Raw genomic sequence first — 23033 nt, forward strand, 5'->3', positions numbered from 1 at the left:
ACATAACGACATGATATGTGAAAAAGGTATTTTCTTGATATTTCAATTATCTTTAAGAAAGCTGACCTTTGGAAATTGATACTATTCACTGAGTAGTACACTCTCCCCTGAAAAACCCCAGGGAAAGCTTGCATTTTGCTCTGACAGGAAAGAGAACTTTCTGCACCCGCACTTACTTGGCCAGCAAAGAGGTGAACAGATTACTTCTGCATTCCTTCCCACACCACCACTACGGCAACTTGCAGTTTCCCACGAAAGCCCACATATCAAACACAGGTGACTGACCTGCTGAGCAGCCATATCCACAGCACAAGCACATAAGAGCAGAAAAGCAGCTACTGAGCTGCAGGTGCTCCTCCTGATGCTGTGACCTGATGTGGGCGCCAGAGAACCTCAGCACTAGCATTTACAGTGGCAGTGCAAAACATGGAAAACTAAAATTACCTTAGAAAGTCTGTTTAAGTTTAAATTATTTTCATTTTTGTTTTTAAGTTATTTAAATCAGTAAAAAGAAGAGTATTTTTATAATTTATTTAGTCTTGTTTTCCATTTGCATATTTTGTGTTTTTTTTTTTTTTTTTTTTTCCCTGTAGCTAGATTTACCAAAACAACCACCTAAACATACTGATTTGGAATTAAACAGAACCATTACACTTTTTGCTGAGAGGATATAGTATATCAACATAAACTTGTTTAGCAATTATATAATACATACTCAGATCTTGACTTCTTATATCTAAGAGAATAATAAATATCTTATTTTCAAGGTGATAATTGTTTGTTTTCTTCAGTTCTCACCCTTTGAATCTATGTACAGTCATTATTTGAAAACAATATTTGAAGAGCTAATCAAATTTCCTTTCACTTTGTAACCACCTGTGCAATGAAGTTTGTCTTTAGCTTTACACAAGCAATAAAGTTTTGTTTGGTACATCCTTCATCTTTTCTTTGGTATTCCTTCATCTGCCACATGAACAAAGTGACTGTACAAAAGTCCATCCATCTCCTTACTCCCCTGACTCCGCTGTGGAGAGTGGCCTTTATGTGCTCCCGTTATGCGTGTTGCTGCTGTGCATCTCCACCCAAGCTCTCTTTGAAGCCATACCCCTTGCCACCTCTCCAGTTACTATTTACTAAGCATTCAAATGCTGCTTCTCTTGTCCCAACAGGGGCTGGATAGCTTGATCTAGAAAATCTGCAAGCTGGGAGACTTCCTTCTCACTACCACAAGGAGTGCAGTAGTGGAGCTCAACAGGACGAAGGGACCACATGAGATTTTACTGCACTGACATGCCCTCAGTAACACAGTGGCCAGATAGTAAAGAAGAATCCAAGATGGACAAGTGACAATATGAGGTTATGAATGACACAGCTGCTACCCTTAGCGCCATACACAGGGAGATCTGTTCAGATGTGCCTGCTGGACCAACTACACTACCCTGATAAAGTGAAATCAAGCAACTAAATAGCATAACCTCTACTGGATCAAGTCTGGGTATGGCTGCATGGAAAGTACTCTTTGCTCCTCCTTCACACAGCTGATTCTAACAAGAGGAAAAGGCCTTACAGAAGTTTCTTTCTTTGCTGATATAAATAAAACTGCAAAAAGCCTCTTTCCTGCTCTTTGGGACAAATCAGGATTTCTGTTAATAGACTCAATAAAAAAAAATCTACTAGCTTGAGGTTTTTTAAGCAACTGTTTTAAAAAACACCTTACTGAATCTGTATTTGACAAGACTTCATGCCCATGTAAGAGCTGAAAGTACATTCATACTCTAGAAGCCCAAAGAGGTGTAAAACCAAATTCTCCTATACTTCCTTCCTTTCATTCACAATAAAGAACATAATTTAATCCATACTCTGTAGCTGCAGAGAATACTACGATCACACTGTTCCTGAACAGAGTGAGAAGATATTCACTGTAGTATGGGGGGGAGTGGGGGGTGGGGAACACAAAGAATTAGAACTACAGAGAAGAACCACTAAAGATCTTAACAGAAAGACAAGTAAGAAATTAGTCACAACACATGAAAATCTCTAGTTTTCTGCCATTTCCTTTCACATTTCAGCATTGTGAGAGTAAACTCGTGGACTGCTCTTGATGCACTGAGTACAAAGCCCTGTGAAAAAAACTGAAATATGAAATCCAACTAACATTCCAACATACTAAAGGTAACACCGGACTATGGAAACCAATATAGTACAACATTCTCATGAAGGCAAATCTCAGCTGACCTCAAACTAGTTTTATTACAAATTAGATAAAGATTTTAGTAAAGCAAAGCAGACCTCAAATCACTTGCTCCTTTAGATGCAAACCTCGTTTCATCACCCCTCCTCGATCCATTGCAAATTGGTAAAAATGAGACAACAGTAAGTCAGTACAAGTAACATTACACTTCAAACCAATTGTACTAGTAATTAGACGCTGCATTCCCTGTGGAAGAGACAGGATTTGAAGGGGGTCTGTTACTGAGAGCTGCCAATCTCCTCCGGAGTAGTACTTGATCACCTGTCAGCACACTGACTTCCTACACAGCTGATAATAAAACAACACAAGCAGTCTAAAAATGATGGAAGTACCTATCTGCTGAAACCTATCACTCACCACAGTCACATTATCCAGAAACATCAAAAATGTATGAACATATTTACAACATTCCTAATCTGAAAGCAAGTTTTATTAATACTTTACTGGGTTAGAACATTCCTATAATCATGTCCAGAAAAGGAGCAGGTATGTTAATCTAAATACATGCAAGTCCATGAACATTACTCTACAAAGAAAACTGATCCCATTGAGGGTCTATGTAAATATAGGGGAATAATATACAAAAGATGATAACATCAAAATCTTCTTACTAAAAACTGTGACAAATCTACAAAGCATTTCAAACCCTAACCCCCAGCACTAGAGCAGATGGGTTTAGATAAAAGCTCTACACCCAGTTCTTTGCAGAGGCATACTTGGCTGCTCCCCTTCCAGACATGACACATTACATGGTAGAAAAAAAAGAGTCCTCAACATAATAAAACTTTTAAAAAAGTAGTTAAATAGACCATGCAAAAAAAAAAAAAAAATTCTAAAGATAATGAAAAGCAGATTCCCTCAGCTACATTTCTTAACCGAGCTCTCCTGACCATGTTTCTCTGATGGATAAAATAAAAAGTATTTCAGGATCAAGCAGAGTAAAAGCCCTCTGACAAAAAAGAGCCCAGAACTCGTAAAAGGAAACAAACTTTTTAAAGTTATCTATGTCCTTGAACTATTTTTTCATGGGCCAGATAAGATAGAAACTGGTAGTTAGTAGGCAAATACTAGCCTGTGGGAGTGGGGAGGGAAGGTGGCAGCCATCAGCAGAGCCTCTGTGCTAAGGCAGGTTACTGTCAGGAGTGTTTTTTGTTATGGTCAGTCCAAAGAGCAGAAAAATATCTAAGCATCCACTTTCACAGATCCTTCTCATAAAATATCATGGTGATAAACAACTAAGATCCACCAACATTTTTTAAAGTAGGCTTTGATCTGTGAAAATGATCACTGTGTAATCCCTGTTAACTATAGCAGGTGCTTAAAGGCCAGGTGTGTAGGAACTTGTACATTACCCTGAGCCTGGCATGCAATGGAGGGGAAAACTTACCCCCTGTTAGCATGTACATGCACGTATCAGATGGAAAACAGTGCACTGAAGCACAACACATGTATCAACAACATAGTGGACTGTGAAGAAACAGCTACAACCAAGTATGTTCTGTGCACCCTCTGCTGGTTTCGCAGCAGCAAGCAATCATGTCTCAGGAAATAAATTTAATAAATTAGAAGCAATATCCATGAAAGAAAAGCCATCTTAACGGAAAGCAACAGTAAAAAGAGATACCAAAATTACTTTCAAAAATTAAAATAAATATTTGCGAAAACTTTTTATTCTGAAATTACAAAAAGAAAATTAATTATTGGGCAGCGTCCCTTGCTCAAAGATATTCATTACAAATTGCAAATTACTGGTCCTGTTTCTACTGTTGCTTCTTAAGTCTACTTGCATTTTTCAAAAAGACTTTAAAATAAGCGTTTGGTTAGTTTTCAGTATTATGTTATTTTTCAAGAGAACAAGTAAAATAGACTAATCAAAGATCTTAGCAAAGAAACTGGTCAGTGATTACTTTTAAATTAAAGTAATCCAGATATTTTCCCACCAGCTATTTCAGCTGTTTTTCATTACAGTTTCCATCAAACTAAGACAGACACCCTACTCTCATAAACATAAGACTGAGCATTTCTTCTTTTCAGAATCACTTTTTTTTCCTTCGACATAGCTTTTACAAACACTGCAGCTTGCAACGATAATTTCTCCTTAGTTTACAAGACTCCTCTTGACTGTTCACAGAGTTACACATGAACCTCCATGGTCTGTAATGCTGACATAATCCAAACTCTTGCATGTTTGAAATTACCAAAACCTAAAGCAAAACAAAATGCCCAAGTACAACAGTGTCAACCCTCAACAGCAGCCAGCTAGTTAAGCACCAATTCTACTTTATAACTGAGTGAAAACACACATAAACCCCTGTAACCTCACTGAATATCCCTCACAAATTCTTTAATTTCACAATTCTTCAAAATGACAGTAATCTCCCTTCAGTCACTGCTGACACTTCTAAAAATGTATTTAATCAGTACTAAAACATTAAAGAACAGAATATAAAATCTCAAGTTCATTGCATCACTAACAAAATCAGTAAGTACTTAGAAAATGTTTTAGAATATGCAACATTTTGCACCTTTGTGAGAGGAACATCTATACTGTTTAATTTTCACAAAACCAGGATCTCTTGAAACAAAAATCCCATGATACTCTGCCATGTGACAGCTTGCTACTGCCTATGAATTTGATTAGAAAAGTGTTCAAAATTTTAGAGCGCAGAATAAGATACTACATCGTTAACTACAGGTAAGGCAATTGAGCTTCAAAGATCTCTCCTGTTCTTGCACACAATTCATTCTGCAGTCCTGCTAGAACAGATTTCGCAGTTCCTGTGCTATTCTGCTGTTGCTTGGCTGCTCATTTTTGCATCCTTCTCTCACTCCATTATGTTGTGATACACTCAGATGGAAACAAACGCACAAGAAAGTTAATAAACTACTAAAAATTTTTTTTCACAGAACACACTGTACATAGAATCAGTGTACAGAGATCCAGGAATAAAGAATACAGGATAGAAGAATTAAAAAACCTAATTCAAATTTCTTATACTGCTGACGGGATCCTTACCATATCAACTATTTCTGTGAGCAGGGGATATGCAACTCCTCTCACCACAGTTGTATTCAACTAGCTCTGTTTTATGCAGGAGAGAATTAAATAGTGAAAAAGCAATAGTGGTTTGTTTTTAAAGAGACAGAAGGAGACACATGTGGAAGGGAGCGTTTGCCTCATGTCACAGACAAGACCTAGCAATACACAGTGTCTGCATACTTCATGGGCTATCATAGGGTTTAGAGCCTTCTTTGGTATTTCAAGCATTCAGAGTAAGTATGTCACAACTGGCCACACTTCACAAAAGGGATAGCCAGCTGCTGGCCTTGTAACTCATGTAAGGTCCCCAAGCCCCAGTACAGCTGACAGTTAACTAGGGGAGCAAGTCATCCAACTGCCATTCTTGTCTTCCTATATCCAGGGGCTTGCTGAAAAGAGGGGTTCAAAAAGGTAGGCTCACTCTTTTCGTGTGCTCCTCACTGCACATACTCTGAGGACCTACTCTTCAGAGAAGTTGCCAGTAACTTTTGAGGACACACTGGACCTTCCCTCTTAAGAAAGTGGGAAAGTAGTTTGCAGTAGCTGGCTGGATACCACTGCTCTATATAGATGGGGAAAGCATAAAGGAATAGCAAGTGTACATGGAAACTGTTCCTTCAAAACACATCAAAACTTCAATTTCAGATTGAAGACACTGGAAACCATGCTATAATAACCAGCTTTGAAATGCTAGCTGCAAAGAGCTTTTGCCAAGGAAATGAGAGTCAAAACACAAACGGGAAAAGTGTTTTGTCATTCCAGTGGAGATTTAGTGCCAAAAGAAAACATACCAATTTTCCTATTTCCTTAGAAATGGAGAAAAATGGCATCAGAAAGTTTCAAAAGACCACTGGAGTAGACCTAGCAACATCTTGGTTAGGAACAGTGATGACAATGGGATGCAGCACTTCTGTGTCAGCTGTTGCTACCAAGCATGGCGAAGACCACATAAGATACGGGAAAGCAAATGCAAGTGAATAGTGCATTTGAGGTATCCACTGACAGCTAGTATTTCAGAAGGTCAGATCCCTGAAAAGTTTCAAAATTTAACTCTTGACCTTTTCCCAGAAAGTAAGACCTGGAAGTAGGAATCACATGCCTATGTCATCTTTGGCTACAATTCTGCTTCAGAACAATCCAAACAAGCACCTATAGCAGTTTAATCATCTCTCATCTTTCTTGGTTGTAGCAGGGTTCTATTCAAGAAGAGCACCTGGCTCACAAATCTGACTTGCCAGCAATGAGTAACTCACAAAACAAATTAGTTAACTTTAAATATTTCCCTTATTTAGAAATAGTAACCATGTGCCAAAGTTCAGTACAAGAAGACTATTCTGTTGCCTGCTGTAGTAATACCGTTATTGGGGCTCAGGCAGAAAACCTTGATCCCCAGGGTGAGTGGGAGCCTTCTTGTCTATATGGCTCAAGGTTAAGTCCCCCCTCCCAGCGTCTGCCTGTGCACCTGTAAGGCACAGCTGTTTGCCTGGACCCATCTGCACTCCATGCATTACCTCACAGACCAGGACAAAAACTTGTGGTAGATGCTCCTTTCAGCCACGTGCCAGAGTAATTAAGGCTTTGTCTGTCACAGTCCACCAGAGCACCATCTTCTACAGTATAAGGCTGGGAACCTTATACCCTCACATAACAAAAGAGATCACCGACAAGTCTGAATCTTTCCCATATATGCAGCAATATTTTGTTTCACTTAAAAAAATAAGATCATAACCACCAAATGGTGTAAAAATCAGGTACAACCAACCAAATTTTCAGAGCAAGCTAAATTTAGAACCCTAACTTAAATATTAAGTTTAATATTCACCTGATTTTCAAAGATGATGTGCACTTAAATCTACACGTGAACACACCCACGTCTAGCCTTGACTCCTCTGACACAGCAAAAGCGGAAGACAAAATAAAGATGTGTCAGCTTCAAGAACACCATGAGTGTAACATAGTGTAACATGTACAGCAAGAGGAAGAGCTCATGCTGTACTTTGTGTTTCCTTTCACATGGTGTAGACTGTAAATACTGTGACTAAGCTTTCCAGAAGCTTCTATAAAATGGATATATACACATACATCAAGTCAATAATACATCCTAATGTAATGTGTATCTTGTGGTATGTAGCTCAAGTCAGTGCTAGACAATTACTGTAAGACAAGATGTACAATTTCAAAGCTGTATTAGAAGATGCTTAACAGGTCCCAATTTTGAAAAAAATTAATGAGAAAAAAGAACAACAGTGAAATTTTTTGGGAAGCATCTCTAAGAAAATATAATTTTCTAATAGATGGCTTTCAGAAAAAGCCAATCAGATAGTAAAACAAACCATGAATTAAAACCTTTCCAGTTCTCTAGCAGACTTTCCTTGGGTCTTATTTTCTTACCCATAAAATGCTAGAAATGTTTAGAAAATTGCTTTCACATATTTTTTTCCTTTTGGATTTATGTTTGCTTGCTTTTCTGTATCAAGATGAGAGACATTTACAACAAATTAATTCTCAAAGTTGGGAAAAGTTAAATTCTTCATCAGTTTTAGACAATTTGTTGGTTAAATTTCTTCACTGTAAGAAAGATTAAGATATCTGGTGACAATGTAAGGAATGGAGAAAGGAAATGACCTTGTCATTCACTACAGTGTTCAAGTGTTGTGTGGCACAGCTCTTGAGGTTGCTCTACCTTGTATGTAACTTTTCAAGTTTCATATCAGACAGCATAAACTACTAGGTGGTGTGAAAAATGTCATTTTAGTTATGTTCTTGAACATGCTGGAACCACACTATCATGACAAAAATATGTGATTTTGGATAAAAATTTTATTTCTTTTTTTACATGTCATCCATTCTTATTTCTATTCTAGTTAATACAGAAATGTAAGAACTTTTCGTTGGAGAAGGAAATTTATTGAGGAGACTTAGGCAGCGCATTCTAAAATGAAAAAAAACTTTATTAACCTAGTGCATTCATTTTCTTTAAATCACTTGAAGAAAAAAATGCTATTTAAATAAAATACAATCTTTTAAAAAAGCAGTAAAGCAGATGGGGAGAAGAAAGCTAGAGAGCATAATGGATTCTAAACAGAGAACATTGACCATGTAATTACAGGGCTTCTCTATGTGCTGCAGTGAAAAAAAAAAAAAAAATCTACTTAGAAAGTAGGATCATTTTGGGAGAGGTAAAAGGTAAGACCAGTATGTTTAACCAGCTTTTAATTTTCTTGCTTTCTTTTACTCCATGAATTTCCTAGCACAGAACTAGACAAATATAGCACTTGCAATTTTTTTTCAGACATGTTGTACAATCTATTCCACCATACTCTCAGAATCTCAGAACAATCTTTATTAGGGCTGCCTGCTCATAAACATTTATGGGGAACAGGATTTGAAACAAAAAACCAAATTATCCCCTAGAAGTCTTTGGGCTTAAAATCAGTAGAAATACCAATACAACCAGATAATCTACCATCTACTCTTCTAAAGGCCACTGAAGAAGCAGCTGAGACAGACAAAACAAAGCATTTTAAATTCTGGATCCAATGAAGCCAACAGCAGTGTCCCACAGGTAAACAAGTGAGGCCATATATCACATACTGGTTTAGGACTGAGACAGAAGCAGTCTCTAGAACAGCATGAAAGGTAATGTAGTAATTTTCACCAAGAAAACTGTATTTTCTACAGAGAGCAGAAAGCAAATTATACTATAGCTAGGATTTTCCAAACCAGGATACTATTGTGAAATGCACGCTTTTGACTACTGAGACACTTAAAAGTAAATGGTAATTATCTCTGTACTAAATAGACATTCCTCAACAGCAGTATTTCAGATTGGGGATTCACACAATTCTGTAATCTCCTCTCGATTTCTCTGATGGTTTTGCCCCAAACACCACTTCAACTTCTCACTAGCTGTCTGTGTCTGTATTACAATCATGTAACATATATGATGTATTAGACAAAATACATATGCATTAATCAGAATATCCTCTAGTCACTGTTTAGAGTGGAACCTCAAACAAGATCAGTATTTGGACTGGGAGATAACACAAACAAGAAAAAAAATCTTGGATTTTACACCAACACCTCAGTTTAGTGTGTTCCTTACAAGGTAGTTCTTTACCATGCTTTTACATCTAGGTTCTACATTATCTACTACTTTAAAATACCCAAATAGGTATGTTATGATTTGTATCAAGTTATTTCTCTAAGAACCTTGGGGTCTTTTTCAGGGGTTTTTTTGTTTTGTTTTGGGTTTGGGGTTTTTTTACAGTTTTGTTGGGGCTTGTTTGTTTGTAATTAAGGTACAAGCAACATTAAGAAAAATGCTCAGGACTACTTAAAATCTTTGGATGCTTGCTTGTTAACTAGTGAATATTTGATCAGAACATGTGCATTAACTTTTATTAAATCTAAAAAAAGAGAAAGGTTTATTCATGCTTTATAACTGAGGTTTTATCTGATTTCAAATTAGGCTGACAAAGTATTACCTCTGAAACAACATTGTATATCTACTGCTTTACATACAGATCCAATCTGTACAGCATTTTTGGTGTCTGCTAGAATTTGCCATTTCATGCCACCTTCCTGTTTTTCCACAGTAGTTCTGATCATTCAATGAGGATTGTAGGTGTAAAGCATGTATAAAGTGTACACACAGAAACTGCAGACAGTATGCACATAAAACTTGAAGACTACATTCCAATATTTTGTATAAATAGCATTTATCCTAATCACTTCAAGGTTTTACATTCTAATGAAAATAATGGTTGCCTCATTTATTAGTTCACAGAACTACAGCCCAGCAAGTTCGTATTTTTAATATGGTGAATTTTTTTAATCAACATGAAATTTGAGAAGATGCTATTATTTTGCTTTTAATGAATACAAAATTCCAAATTATTCATCAAGCATTTCAATTTGGTTTCAGTATTTTACTTTTAATCACTGATAGCTCAAACAGTAAAGTTCTCAATAGTGAATTACCTACACTGGTAGTCATACTGTACAAGAAATCCATGAGTTTCAAGGAAGACTTATGATTGTCCTAGATTTAAATAAGTCAATTACATAATTCAAAGGTATTTCTAATTTGTGGTAAGAAGAACTCTGTGATGGCACCACTTGACAAAATAATGTATTGCAAGCATGTGAAAATAAATGAAAAATTAACTGGGCAGACTAGTGTAACTTTCAAGTAAACATTTTTAAAGTTGAGTGTCCATTTAGTATTTATGTATTTGCACCACTGAAATGACAAAGATTTACCTGAAGAAAATCACCGAACCCAAAATTACATTTCCATTTCTACAGACAAAAATTTATTGATTTTGTGCATGCTTTTGTCTCGTTTGAAATATATGCTCCTTTTCAGAGGGAAAAAACTTAAGGCACACTGCATTTCACTGCACTGATGAATGAGATCTGATTACCTCAGAAACAGCATCAATCTAAAGTATTTTTTCCCTTGATCAACTAAAGCGACAATGACAGAGCTTCCTTTGACTAGACAAAGATGGATTTTTAGAAAGGACTTTAAACACTAAGATTATTTCTACTTAATTCCTGCTGTTATCAAGAAAAGGCTACATTTCTCATTTTCCCAGATGTAATATGATCTCTCCTTTAATGAGGAAGTGACATTCAGATCCAAAGTCCCTGCATCTAGGGCCTATCCAAATCCCACCGATCTATATCTGAGTTACATATAACCATTTAAGACTCTTCAACTATTAAGGATTTTTTGCACTGCCTTGCACACAAAGTGTAACACTCCAACACAATTAAAATGCTCCAGTATACAAATCAAAATGGCTGTGAAGTTTACCCTAGTTTTAGAAACACATCATCTACCTTAAAGAATCTCACCATTTGTCTGCATTTCAACAGAAAGCTTGATACATGCCAATGTGAACACATATCCATTATAACATAGATATGCATACAGAAAATAATTCAAAAGGCAAATTGCAGCATTAAAGCATTAAATCAGAAAGGAAAAAATGTTCAGCTAACCTATCTATAGGTTAAAATACTTTCTGATGAGATTTTTTTTTTTTTAAATAAAGCACAAAATAGTCCCTTGTCTGAGGGCATTAGTGTTTTCATCGGATAGGAAGAAGAGAAAATGTAAAATTAGCATTAGTGAGTTAACTTTAGAAGAAAAATTACAAAGTACAGAACAAGATTAGTGAACCAGTGACAACACTAATATCACTGTTACTATGCGAGTGCTGAAATGTACATTTTAAACTTCTTAAAAAGACAAAATACATTCATCTTCAACTGCACAACTTATCTTAACCACCTCTTCATTTTTAAGAGTACATAGTCTACTAGTACTTCCCTTTCTCTAATCTTTGGTAGCAGAGCTTCTAAAAGATACTGAGTATTCAATGAGACTACCCTTTTCTATCAAGTTTGTGCAAGATAGAAAGGAATACAAGAATTTTACAGCTTACCAACTTCAGCAAAAACCCTATTAACAGACTTTCATGCCATCCCATCACTGACAAGAATCTCACTTTTCAGATCCTATACACCTCTGATGGAAGTTATTAAAGAGATGTCATGAATATTTTTTTAAGTAGCTCTACTTCTTAACTAAGAAATATGTACATACATTAATAAAATTCCAAATGTTTATTGAGTAGCCAAAGAACTTGGACAGACTAAGTGGAGTGAATAACATCACTAAGATGACCCTTCAAGGAGAAACATAACGTCAGTTATAATTAAGAAAGTCTTGCAATATGTTACTCTTTGACACTGCAAAGTTTCTGCTGACGTGAATGAATACAGTAAAGCAGCACGGCAGAAAAATGCTTTTGCCATTCTTGTCAAATAAACCACTTCAAATTAAAAAAGAATACCCTGACTTTATGCCTTTTAAATCAATTTCTCATCTACACAAGTAGCTAGTTTCACAGCACATGCTTACTTGTGAAAGCTTGGCACCTGAAAGGAAACTGTGACTAATGTAAAATTCAGAGTCAGTAATAGCTGTCAACAAGGGAAAGATCCTTTCATTATCTGAATTAACAACAACAAAAAACTGTCCTAGTTACTCTTTATGACTCATGTGAATAAGTGTATCTGTTCCACTTTCACTATCAAGAGACAAAAAAGTCACCCTTTTTATGATGTTATTTTAAAATACATTACTGAGAATTCAAAGAATGAGATTTGGGATTCATTTTTTACCAGTTTCAAATCAAATGACCCAAAGACTTGAGTTAGGGGAACATGACATGAAGAAAATGAGTATTTTAAGTGTTGACCAGCATAATGTTCCCTTACACATGTTCAAAACTGATGACAACTGCATTTTGAGAGAATTCTGCAATAATTTGGCTTGTTTTATAAATACCTTCTATAGACAATTTATTTGATAATTTTTCAACTGTGTAAGTAATGCCTGTGCATGCCACACTATAGGCTTGGTTACAGTATTCCTGTCTTGCCTTATTCAGGGTAAGAGTACCTTAACTTTATTTATAAAGCCATTTAAATCACTGAAATGGCTTGAAGAATTACCAGTATCGTCCTCTACTGAAGCAAAGAAGTCTAACAGAATCTATTCCCTTGAGTTTGTAATAACGTGAAGCACTACATATAAAATGAAAGCGTACCAACATTTCACAGAAAAAGACTTCAGCAAAGAAATCAAGTCCTTACAGCAAATGAAGGCTATGGTTCACATTTGTAGTCTTTATGGACATAGCATTCTGCTCAAATACAGTACAATGAAAGATCAGAATTACAGGCTGTTAAAAAAGGTAATAAATACATAAACCAACTTACTGATGCATAGGGTTCTCAAGGAAATATGCACACCTAAATATATTGTGTTGCCTGCAATGCTACCTGAAATATTTTTCAATATGTATGTTACTTAAGTAAATAGTAGATCACCACCATCTTCAGTTGCTAGAATCGACACCTTTCATCATTAGAGCAAGCTTTAAACAGGCATAAGCCAGAACTGCTGCCCAAATGCCTGGCCCCATCTTCTTTCTGTCCCATTCTCACTCCTTTATTTGCATCAGCAAAAATTACATGTCACTACTGTGAAGCATATCAAAGAACTGGTCTGAATCTCAGGACAGCTCCTTTCAGTGCATATTGTTGGCTTATGACGGCTTAATCTACAACGAGAATGGGAAGTCTTCACTCAACTCTGAAAGACTTTAAAACTTCCTACTGGCAGAAACCATACTGTTTTGGTAATATTAAGTCCCTTCTGAGTTTCTGAGTACAGCTATTTTGGTAATATTTGTCTGCACGCTACATTAATAAAGTAAGAAATAAAACAGTTCTAGCTGTAAAAATGATGCAACTGAAGACTACAACAAACTTTTATTCTACAAAAAAATAAAATAGTTGTTAGAAATTGATGGCATAACACATATATACAGTAGCCAATTTATTAATGTTTGAAATATATTAACAAAGGTGAAAAAACTATAATACATTGTTTTATACCACTACTAACCAAATTGTTTAACATCTCTGACCTTGTAATTTACCTAAATCATCATACTCTGAGCAATTTAGCATACTGCCAGTCCAAGTTTAGCAAAACAAAAACAGATTCACTTTCAGTTTTAAAGAGGCATTTCACAAAATGTTTGAAAAGGAAAGCTACTGCCAATATGTGTTTGATTCTGAGTACTTGTCATCTATGACTGAAGCTTTTTCAAACCGCATTTTCTTAATTTCATTCAAAAATGAAATCAAGAAAATACTTTAAGTTTGAAAAGTATCCTTACCGCTATTTTGTTAGTTTGGACTTTCACCCAACCGTATCTGCCTGACCAGAATACTACTAGTAAGTGGTGCAGCATCATCAGTCAAGTTCTCTGAGCCAGAGTCTGCCCATGAAGGTACTTTTACCTTAAACATTGTTCATCTCAACTCCCGAGACACGTTCTGGTAATAAACACATCAGCAAGGTCTATTACAAAGCAATAGTTATTTAATGCGTACCTCACTACATCCTAATGACTACTACTTGCACAGTAGATAACGAATCATTCATTCAAGTCCACTCTTTCATTAAGCTGACAGGTTTTTTACTATCCAGAATAAAAGTCCCTGTAATTGAAAAACTGAACCATGACACAGCATGAAAAAATACCTCACCTCCCAGAGGGAGAGGGCAACACACACATGCGTAACTTGCTTCTACATTCAAAGGCATGCTTATGCTTTACACTCATTACATTCTCATACTCTCATCCCTTTGGGGGAAGCAGAAGGGGAATTAAAACTTGCATGTTAACGCTCTAATGTTAAAGATCAAAATTCTAATCTGAGCTAAAAATGTTTCTTCTACCAAAGGGGCATTCATGTAACAGAATCTACCCTTGGATCCTGTTATGCAAGAGAAAAACAACTTTCTCAAAACTGAGTCAAAGGATGCTTTCGGACACAGAATTTTAACAAAAGTTATGTTGAAAAAAGTTGATGAAATGCGCTTAAATGAAACAAACTGAAAATCTAGCATTACCCTATAGCCTAATCTTTCATCAGCAATTTAAAGGATACACAAGCAGTGAAGTTAAGTGGAACAGGAGAGGACAGCGCTACTAATTTACCTAAGCAGCCAATTAATCTCAACAATTTAACAAGAGGTTCTACTTCAATATTAAGCCATCAAAACACAAAGCCCCCCTTATTTCTGTTAAAAACATGTAGGGTTTTTAGACCAACAACAGCTTTTTACTTTTCGTGCAACATTTCTGGACTTTGAGTCACTAAAAACAAATAACCACAAAGTACTGTGACACTACCACTACCTATCCAGAATACCAAATATATTACAAAATAAGACAATGCAAATATTTGCTTAAGTTTTGGCTTCATGCATATCTGCATTTTAAAAAGTAAGCTAAAATCCTACTGTATATTCTTACAGTATACCATGTTCCACCTTCTAGAAGTAGTAAGAACATCGTAACAAAGACCATGAGAAGGTAAACATACGCTTGACAGTATTGCGGTGAAATAAGTTTTGTTATCTTACTACCTAAAGAAGGTGAAAGGCAAATTTTTACAACCTAATTTCACTTCAATTTTATTGAACTGTCTACAGGATTCTGTGAGTGTGTGCACATACACAGGCACGCACAGAAAAAGTGGTATCTACAAACAGTTTACACAAATATTTACATACATGTTATTTACATCAACTAATATGACTGCATGATTTTCGATGTAAAAACCATACGCTTCTTGCACATATAACTGTTGCATTGGTCTTACAAAAGTAATATAAACCTTTTGCAACAACTAGCTAAGCACATATCATAGCTGATTCCAAGTTTTTAGAGCTTGCAGGTTTTTAAAAAAATACAATACCTAGAACACTGTTATCAAACAAATATGCTTTATTGGCATCTAAAAACAAAATGCACCCAACATTAAAATGTACTTTTTCATTTTTTTAAACCCACTGCAGTACGAGGAACAAATCACAAACACTTACTTTAGAGAAAACAGAGACTATAGTGTAGATTTTACAAAACCACTTTTAATCTCTGTGTTATGCTCCTTAAATAACATGGGCCATTTCTTTTTCTGCCGAATTGTAGGAACATAAAATATCACAGCTTTGTCTATACTTTAAAATTCTGCAGCAGCCTAAAAACACGGACAAGATACACCAGCACCTGTTTTCAAGTATAACAATTTCGATAGCCAACCTAAGGGTAGTATCTAAAAAAATCCATTTTCTTCCATAGGAAGTCTTTGTTTGACAAGCTGTTATTTTATCTTTGTGAAATTAAAAGCAAGTGGGGGGAAGTTTATGCTTTATCAGAGAAATAAAAAAAAAAATGTTTACCTACCATGTTCAAATTAAGAACAGTGTTCTATACAAGTCAGTTGTACAGTTATTTAAGTGAAAGATGAACATGAACATCAGATTAACTTAATTCTGGCAGACAAAAGTGAACTGCTACGGTCCAGTCAGCCATTTATCTATTACAGAGAGATGACAACTTTACAAAAGGTATCTTTTACCTACTGAGTGATGATTATGTCCCCTCAGTTTCTGTGCTTTCTACCACTGGTTCACTTTCTATATCAGCTTCTGTGTCACTCTTCTCTTTGTTTATCTCGACGGAAGATGTCAGTTTTTCATAAAGTTCTGGATCGTCCTGCACCTGTGCAGTTGGTGGCTGACTTTCTGTCTCTGTATTTTCACCGTTTACCTGGGGCATATTCTCAGCTTTGCGTTGGGAAGTGGCCCCATCAAAATATTCAAAAACCCGTGGATGTGGAGGGGGAATCCAGTTGTTTGACATTCTGTCTCTTCCAAACCTGTTCCCATTAATTTCTCTGCAAAAATTAAAATCTCTGTCATCCCTATCCCTCTGTCTTTCCCAGGGTCTTCGGCGGTCATCAAAATCTCTGTGAGCATCTTGTTCAAATCCTCTATTCCAATTGGGACCACTTCTACTATCAAACCTATAGTTTACATGGCGAAACCGCTCTCTGTCTTCATGGAAGCCTTTAGGGCCACCATAAACAGGGAAGGCATGGTGCTCTCTTTCATCATAATCTCCTCTCTGTCCCCAGTGCTTGTCTGAATTGAAACCAAAATGCTCTCTTCGACCAAGATTATCTATACCTGGTCTTCCAAAATTTTCTCTCATGTCTACATGTGGTCTTGCAAAATGTTCTCTTCCATCTACTGGAGGCCTTCCTATACCCTCTCTTGGATCAACTGGTGGTCGTCCAACAGAATCTCTGACATCCACTGCAGATGGCCTGTTGAGATTATCTCGGTTTTCCACTGGAGGGAAGCGATAATCTCTGTCTCCTTCCTGCTGAATGTTATCGCCTCCAAGTGGTAGTCTTTTCTCTGGGTTAGAAATGTTATCGATATTTTGTCTTCCTGGTGTTCCAAAAGGTCTTTCTGTTTGATTAAAAATATCTCCTGGAGGAAAAGGACCTCGAGGTGGTGGGTGAAGAGATGGATCAAGGATTGCTGGAGGAGGAATGCTACGCTGTGGTGGCATTCCTGGCTGTATTAATGGAAACCTTGGTCCAGGCGAATGGGGCATTAGGCCTGGACGGATATCTATGAGAGGCATTCCCGGCATCCTTTGACTACTAATATTTAAATGAGGCATGTTTTGAACCCCAGCTGGATGCTGCATTGCCAGAAGTCCAGAACTACTTGAAATATTTGGTGGTGGCACTCCCATAAGTCCAGAACTACTTGAAACATTGGGTGGTGGCATTATAAGCAGCCCAGAGTTGCTTGAGACACTTGGTGGCTGCACTCCTGCCAGAACTCCTGAGCTGCTTGAGACATTGGGTGGCTGCATTCCTGTCAGAAGGCCAGGGCTGCTTGAGACACTGGGTGGATGCACTCCAGCTAGAAGCCCTGAGCTACTTGAGACATTTGGTGGTTGCACTCCAGCCATAAGTCCAGAGCTACTTGAGACGCTGGTTGGCTGAACTCCGCCAGCAAGAGAAGAGCTACTGGAAACAGTAGGTAGCTGCACTCCTCCTGCAAGACCAGAACTGCTTGAAACAGTTGGTGGCTGCACTCCTCCTACAAGTCCAGAGCTGCTTGAAATACTGGGTGGCTGTACTCCCCCTGCAAGTCCAGAGCTACTTGAGACACTGGGTGGCTGCCCTTCTCCAGTAAGCCCAGAACTGCTTGAGACGCTGGGTGGCTGCACTCCAAGTCCAGAGCTACTTGAGACATCAGTTTGCACTAAAATGCAGCAACAAGAACAACAGTTAACAGAAAATGCCAGTGCAACACATAGCATTCAAAACAAAATGCAGTTTAATCCATATTTAGTTAATGCATTCAATGATGATACTGCTGACAAGGTCTGTATCAGTTTCTATAATGAACATACAACCCTTTAATCACATTAGTGATAAACAGACATTATGCCACAGAAATTAACATCTCTACATAGCAAAGAATGTACAGCAGCTTACAATTGCAAACCCCACAGCCATCACCCAATTTATGTATGGAAAGTATTAAAATCTTTGATACAATTCTATACATGTTTACTATGCTACCCTCTCCTTCCATTGTCACTTGTGTAGTAACAATGCACTTTTAAGGAGTTTTCTAAAGGGATCCCAGTCTCAGCTTTACTTCTTGAGTCTACAAAAAAATATCTCTGAGCATAAGCTGCTAGAAATCAATGATCAGATGATGACAAAGATGGTTCCCATGACTCCTCCAACAAACTGAAAATGATACCCAGCCTAAAAGTCCTACTCTGTAGTTACTAGTGCAATTGACTAGGATCTGCAAAAAAACCCTCAGAAGTATGCTGTTTCCTGTATGTGATCATATAACACAATGAAGACGTTTCGTACCAGATCTATTGTTTTCACTGGAAGAAATCTGAAGGTCTGTAAGATGTGATCCCTTTTCATCTGATTCTGGTTTGTTGATTGGCAGAGGATTAAAAACATTTCCAGCAGATAACGTTGGAGTAGCTAGATTGCTAGTAACTGTGCCAACTGGTAGAACAAGGCTAGTAAAAGGAACATCCTTCATTGTCTCTTGTGCAATTGGTAATGGAGGCTGTACTAAAGCTGCAGAGAAACAACAGAAATGTAGCACAGTAATCATATATTCAAGCCTTCAAGATTAGTTTGGCAGAGGTCAGGCTGATATATCAGAATAAGTGAAATTGATTACCCTAAGTGTTACATTTTTTGATAGTAATTTCTTATCCTCAATCAGCACCGTAATATTTTTTTTGTAGAGATCATGAACTTCAGGCAACCTAAGAAATCAGTACTCTTCAACAGATATTTTTAAATCTTAAACGAACACACTTAAAAGGCTAAACAAATATAAATTATTCAGTGACTAACACCAAATACCTCAAATAACACAAATCTGTTACAAGTAGGTTAAAATACTAAACTATGCATACAAATAATAAATAATTAATTTGCTGGTTTGGGGTTTTTTTTTTCAGTAACTCCACAGTAGCTATCATTTTTCAATCACCTTGAAAAGCTCTGCAAATATTTTTCTCAATACCTGCTTAAATCAGCTGAACAATAACTCTTGTGTTGCTGTTTTCCATTACACAGAATTAACCTGCTTTTGATTAAGTAACAAGTAGTATAATAACTAAGCTTCTCACAACACACAAACAACTATTAGAAGAATCAAACCTACGTGTTGGAACAACTGGTGGGACAACAGGTGGCGGGACAACAGGTGGTGGAACCACAGGTGGAACTGGGGGAGGCATATAACCTATATGGGAAAAAATGACGAATTATTACAAGGGAAGCATATGCAGTTTTACAATAAAAGCTTGCTTATATTATTCATCCTGAAAAGCTGCACCACTGAAGACTAGCAAACAACAAATGTATGGGAAAAGGCATCAGTGGTTATTGTTTTTAAAAACCGCCCTATCTTTACTGTACATGATCTGCATGTGCATCTGTAGAAGTTATTTCTGGCAACAATATCCAAAGAAGAAAATTAAGAGTTTCAAAACTTTCCAATGCAAGCAGGTTATTCTTAAGATCTTTAAATTTTCATTTTTATCAAAGCTCAAATAAAATTCTGCTGTAATTACTATTCTCAATATTATTTTACCAGTGTATTCTGTCAAGTTAGACATGAGAAATCTCATACTAAATTAAAGTTAAGGATTCATAGGTCAGCTGTCTCAAGACAGTAACCACTAGCTGATGGAAAACCACACAAAGTGTCATGTACATAGCAGCACACAAACTGAGTTACATTGCTCAACTTCATTTTTACTAACTTACCTGGAGGTGGCTGTGAAGGGTTGAAACTTGCTCTCAAGAAGGGTGGAGGAGGAATTGCACTATAACCAGGAGGAGGGACAGACATTGTGACAGGAAATGCGGGTGGAACCAAGCTAACAGCAGGCACAGCTGGAGCTACTGGAATCTTTTTTCATGGGAAAAAAAAACAAGCAACTTCAATACTTAACAGTACTCAGTGACACTAAAAGAGGGATGAACTGATTTGACGGCAATTCATGTTAAGCATTAAAAGTACCACAGGCTTTGTATATACTCTGAACCCCCTGAAGAATTAGATTGCATTCTGAAATGGTACCTACACTACAGCTAAACAAGGACACTGGAAGAATACTATGCTATCTTTTCTTTATTCTAAAAAGAACAGAAAAATACACAGTTAAACACGACATTTATTCAAGAATAAAAGTTTACTTATGGAAAAGAAGTGAATGCAGAAAAAGCGAGAGAGAAAACCAAGGAAAATGTACATAGTGTGGCAATTTGAGAGCACTTAGGAAACACTGATTCTATTCTCATTAGAAAAAATTATGTATTTTAGAACAATACTGGAAGTTGAGCTTAGTGTATGTAAAGCACCAATAATCCTGACAAAATCCTGAAAAATTACTTAATATTTCTCAAATCTCTGTTTGAGCTACGTGCTTTGATACAGTGCAACATAATTACAAGTAATTAGTGACAGAATAAAAGCTATATATATGTATAATTAAATATATATGATCACAGCATACACTAGGAGACAGCTGAAATAAGAAGACTGAAGACAGCTTTTGAGAAAAGAAAAAAGCTCAAAATTCAATGCAAGGAAATGCAAATATGTTAACTTTCACAGTAATTTTATCTCAACTCAAGTACTGGAAAAGTCTATATATGTTAGGAAAGATAAAATAGTAATATGAATACAAAAAAAATTTGCATTAAGCAACTGCTTCTCATTTTACAATTTCATAGGGTCATTATAATAAGGATTTAAAGAGTTTGACAAACAGCTTTGTATTTATACTTTATAAACATGTCTAGTGTAGTATGCTGAAGAAAAAAAGACACTGTATTCTCCTAGCCTTCCACAATACCTTGTTAATGACTGGATGTTTTAGAGGGAGGAATAAAAAAAAAACCAGCAGAGAATCAAAGACTCTCATGAATTACTGCGTAGAGAGTGCAACAGCACACTACTTGAAAAACCATGTCTTTTAGAGATGAGTCTCCTATGAAATCCTGCCCCAAATTACTGAGAAAATAATTAAACTTATATTCAAAGCTGATATGGGGAAAAGCATGTAGGTAGAGAAGAAACAAGTGAAAAAAAGATTATTGATTTCTTAGCTTACAGAAAGATGCTTTGCTCTAAACAAAATACTTTCTGTAAGCTCATTTTAATTTCTCCTTAAAAAACTAACATAACTAACATGCCACTATTTTTAAAATTATTTTTTAGTTGTTTGATTTTTTCTTTGTTTTGTGTTTTTTTTTTAACAATTCCTCAGCCTTCAACATTTAAGTCTTCATTTGAGTTTGCACACAAGTTTGGGATATGCTGTGCATGAAACTAAAGCTTAACCATGGCAACTGATTCTAGTCTAAAATATTTCAGAAATAAATACACATGCACACAGGAATTAAGTATTTTTGATTGAAATACTTTAACAGCATCAAAGGTTATCTGTATTGAATAAAAAGTTTGTCCTCCACTTTTGGGGGTTTTTCGCAAACTCACACCAATACAAACCTGCAGCATAGTGACTGGTTGTGTGTAAGCTTCTGTCTGTGTTGTAATAACTGTACTCTTATCAACTGCAGCACTCTGTGTAGTTTGAGTATTTTCTTTAGCGGCTTCTGAGCTTCTGGCTGTTTCCCATTCTTTAAAAAAAGGTAATCAGTATGTTATTTTTATTTAAATACTAAAAAGTCCTCTCCCTCCTTAAAAAATCTATTATAATCTGGTATATAGATTCATTACAAATAACCCTCAAACTTGTTATGAAAAAAAGCAAGTGCAATTATTTATTATATATTTTGAAAAATGCAAAATAACTTTAATCACCTGTTTAATTATGCCTGTTTAAAATCTGATTTTTCAGAATTTACTAAGTTTTTTTCACCAATCATTCTGTTAATATTTTGTAATACAGAGTATGCTCTAGTTTTCTGAAAACTAGTGTTGTCAACACACCTGTGTTATCAGCTGGCTACTGTACAATGACAAAGCATCCTCATGTTAAAGAAACCTCACGCCAACCCCCATTTCTTCCTTCTGCCACTTCCTCAAAAAGTTTTGTATTTCAAGTATAACACAATGAATGTATTTCAATAATGTTCCATGTTTTAATTATTGTGCCATTTCTATTCAATTTTTACTCAAAGCAAGACTACATTTTGAACTGAAAAATCTTTGTCGCTATTATAAAACAGTCTTAATCTACTGCTTACTTCAGTATAGTCCGGTCATTTGGTGCTAGATCCATTTCAAGAAAACATAGTACTCATCAGTCTTTTACAAACCTAACAAACCTCTCAATTAACCAACCTCTGGGTTTCAGAGTAAGGTCTAATATTACTCGCTTTCCTATTCATCTTTATGGAGAAAAAAAACCTTAAGGAGAAGCTAAGATGTGCCTATTTGGACAAGTTCCAAATTAAGTCTTAAACATGATTATAAGACTTTTCACAATCACAAGCAGATCATAATTTCTATGCAAATTAATATTTTACATACTTAGAAATGAATACACAGCAAATTCATAACTCTTTAAAAAATGCTAACCTTTATTCACTTGCTTAAATTAATTCCCTTTTGTCACTAATTCCTCATTATCATGACAACCAACTACTCATCTACAAAGACAATCTAGATTTCATTATTACAGTGCCATTTATATTGTAAGCAAGTAGCTAGTAAAATTTATGTAAATTGAAAAAGAGTATGTTTTACCT

At 36.1% G+C, this 23033-nt stretch overlaps 1 protein-coding gene across 6 annotated transcripts in view; it reads right to left on the reverse strand.

Annotated features, from left to right (window-relative positions):
- Window positions 1-23033, reverse strand: part of SCAF8 (SR-related CTD associated factor 8) — a 163595-nt gene that overhangs the window by 88442 nt on the left and 52120 nt on the right. For 3 of the 6 annotated variants that reach the window (XR_012632861.1, XM_074896529.1, XM_074896528.1), the window contains exons 16-20: window positions 21829-21959; window positions 20079-20223; window positions 19471-19551; window positions 18651-18872; window positions 16314-18021 (exon numbers count right to left, since the gene is read on the reverse strand). Coding sequence is in view for 5 of the 6 variants with exons in the window: in XM_074896529.1 (XP_074752630.1) it covers window positions 16328-18021; window positions 18651-18872; window positions 19471-19551; window positions 20079-20223; window positions 21829-21959 (2273 nt within the window). In the remaining variant the exon portion in view is untranslated. Of the gene's footprint in view, window positions 1-15322; window positions 18022-18650; window positions 18873-19470; window positions 19552-20078; window positions 20224-21828; window positions 21960-23033 lie in introns of those variants that run through there. The other 3 variants (XM_074896530.1, XM_074896527.1, XM_074896531.1) reach the window with 1 other exon arrangement.

This window comes from Athene noctua, chromosome 1 (genome assembly GCF_965140245.1).
Source record: "Athene noctua chromosome 1, bAthNoc1.hap1.1, whole genome shotgun sequence".
NCBI lineage: Eukaryota > Metazoa > Chordata > Aves > Strigiformes > Strigidae > Athene > Athene noctua.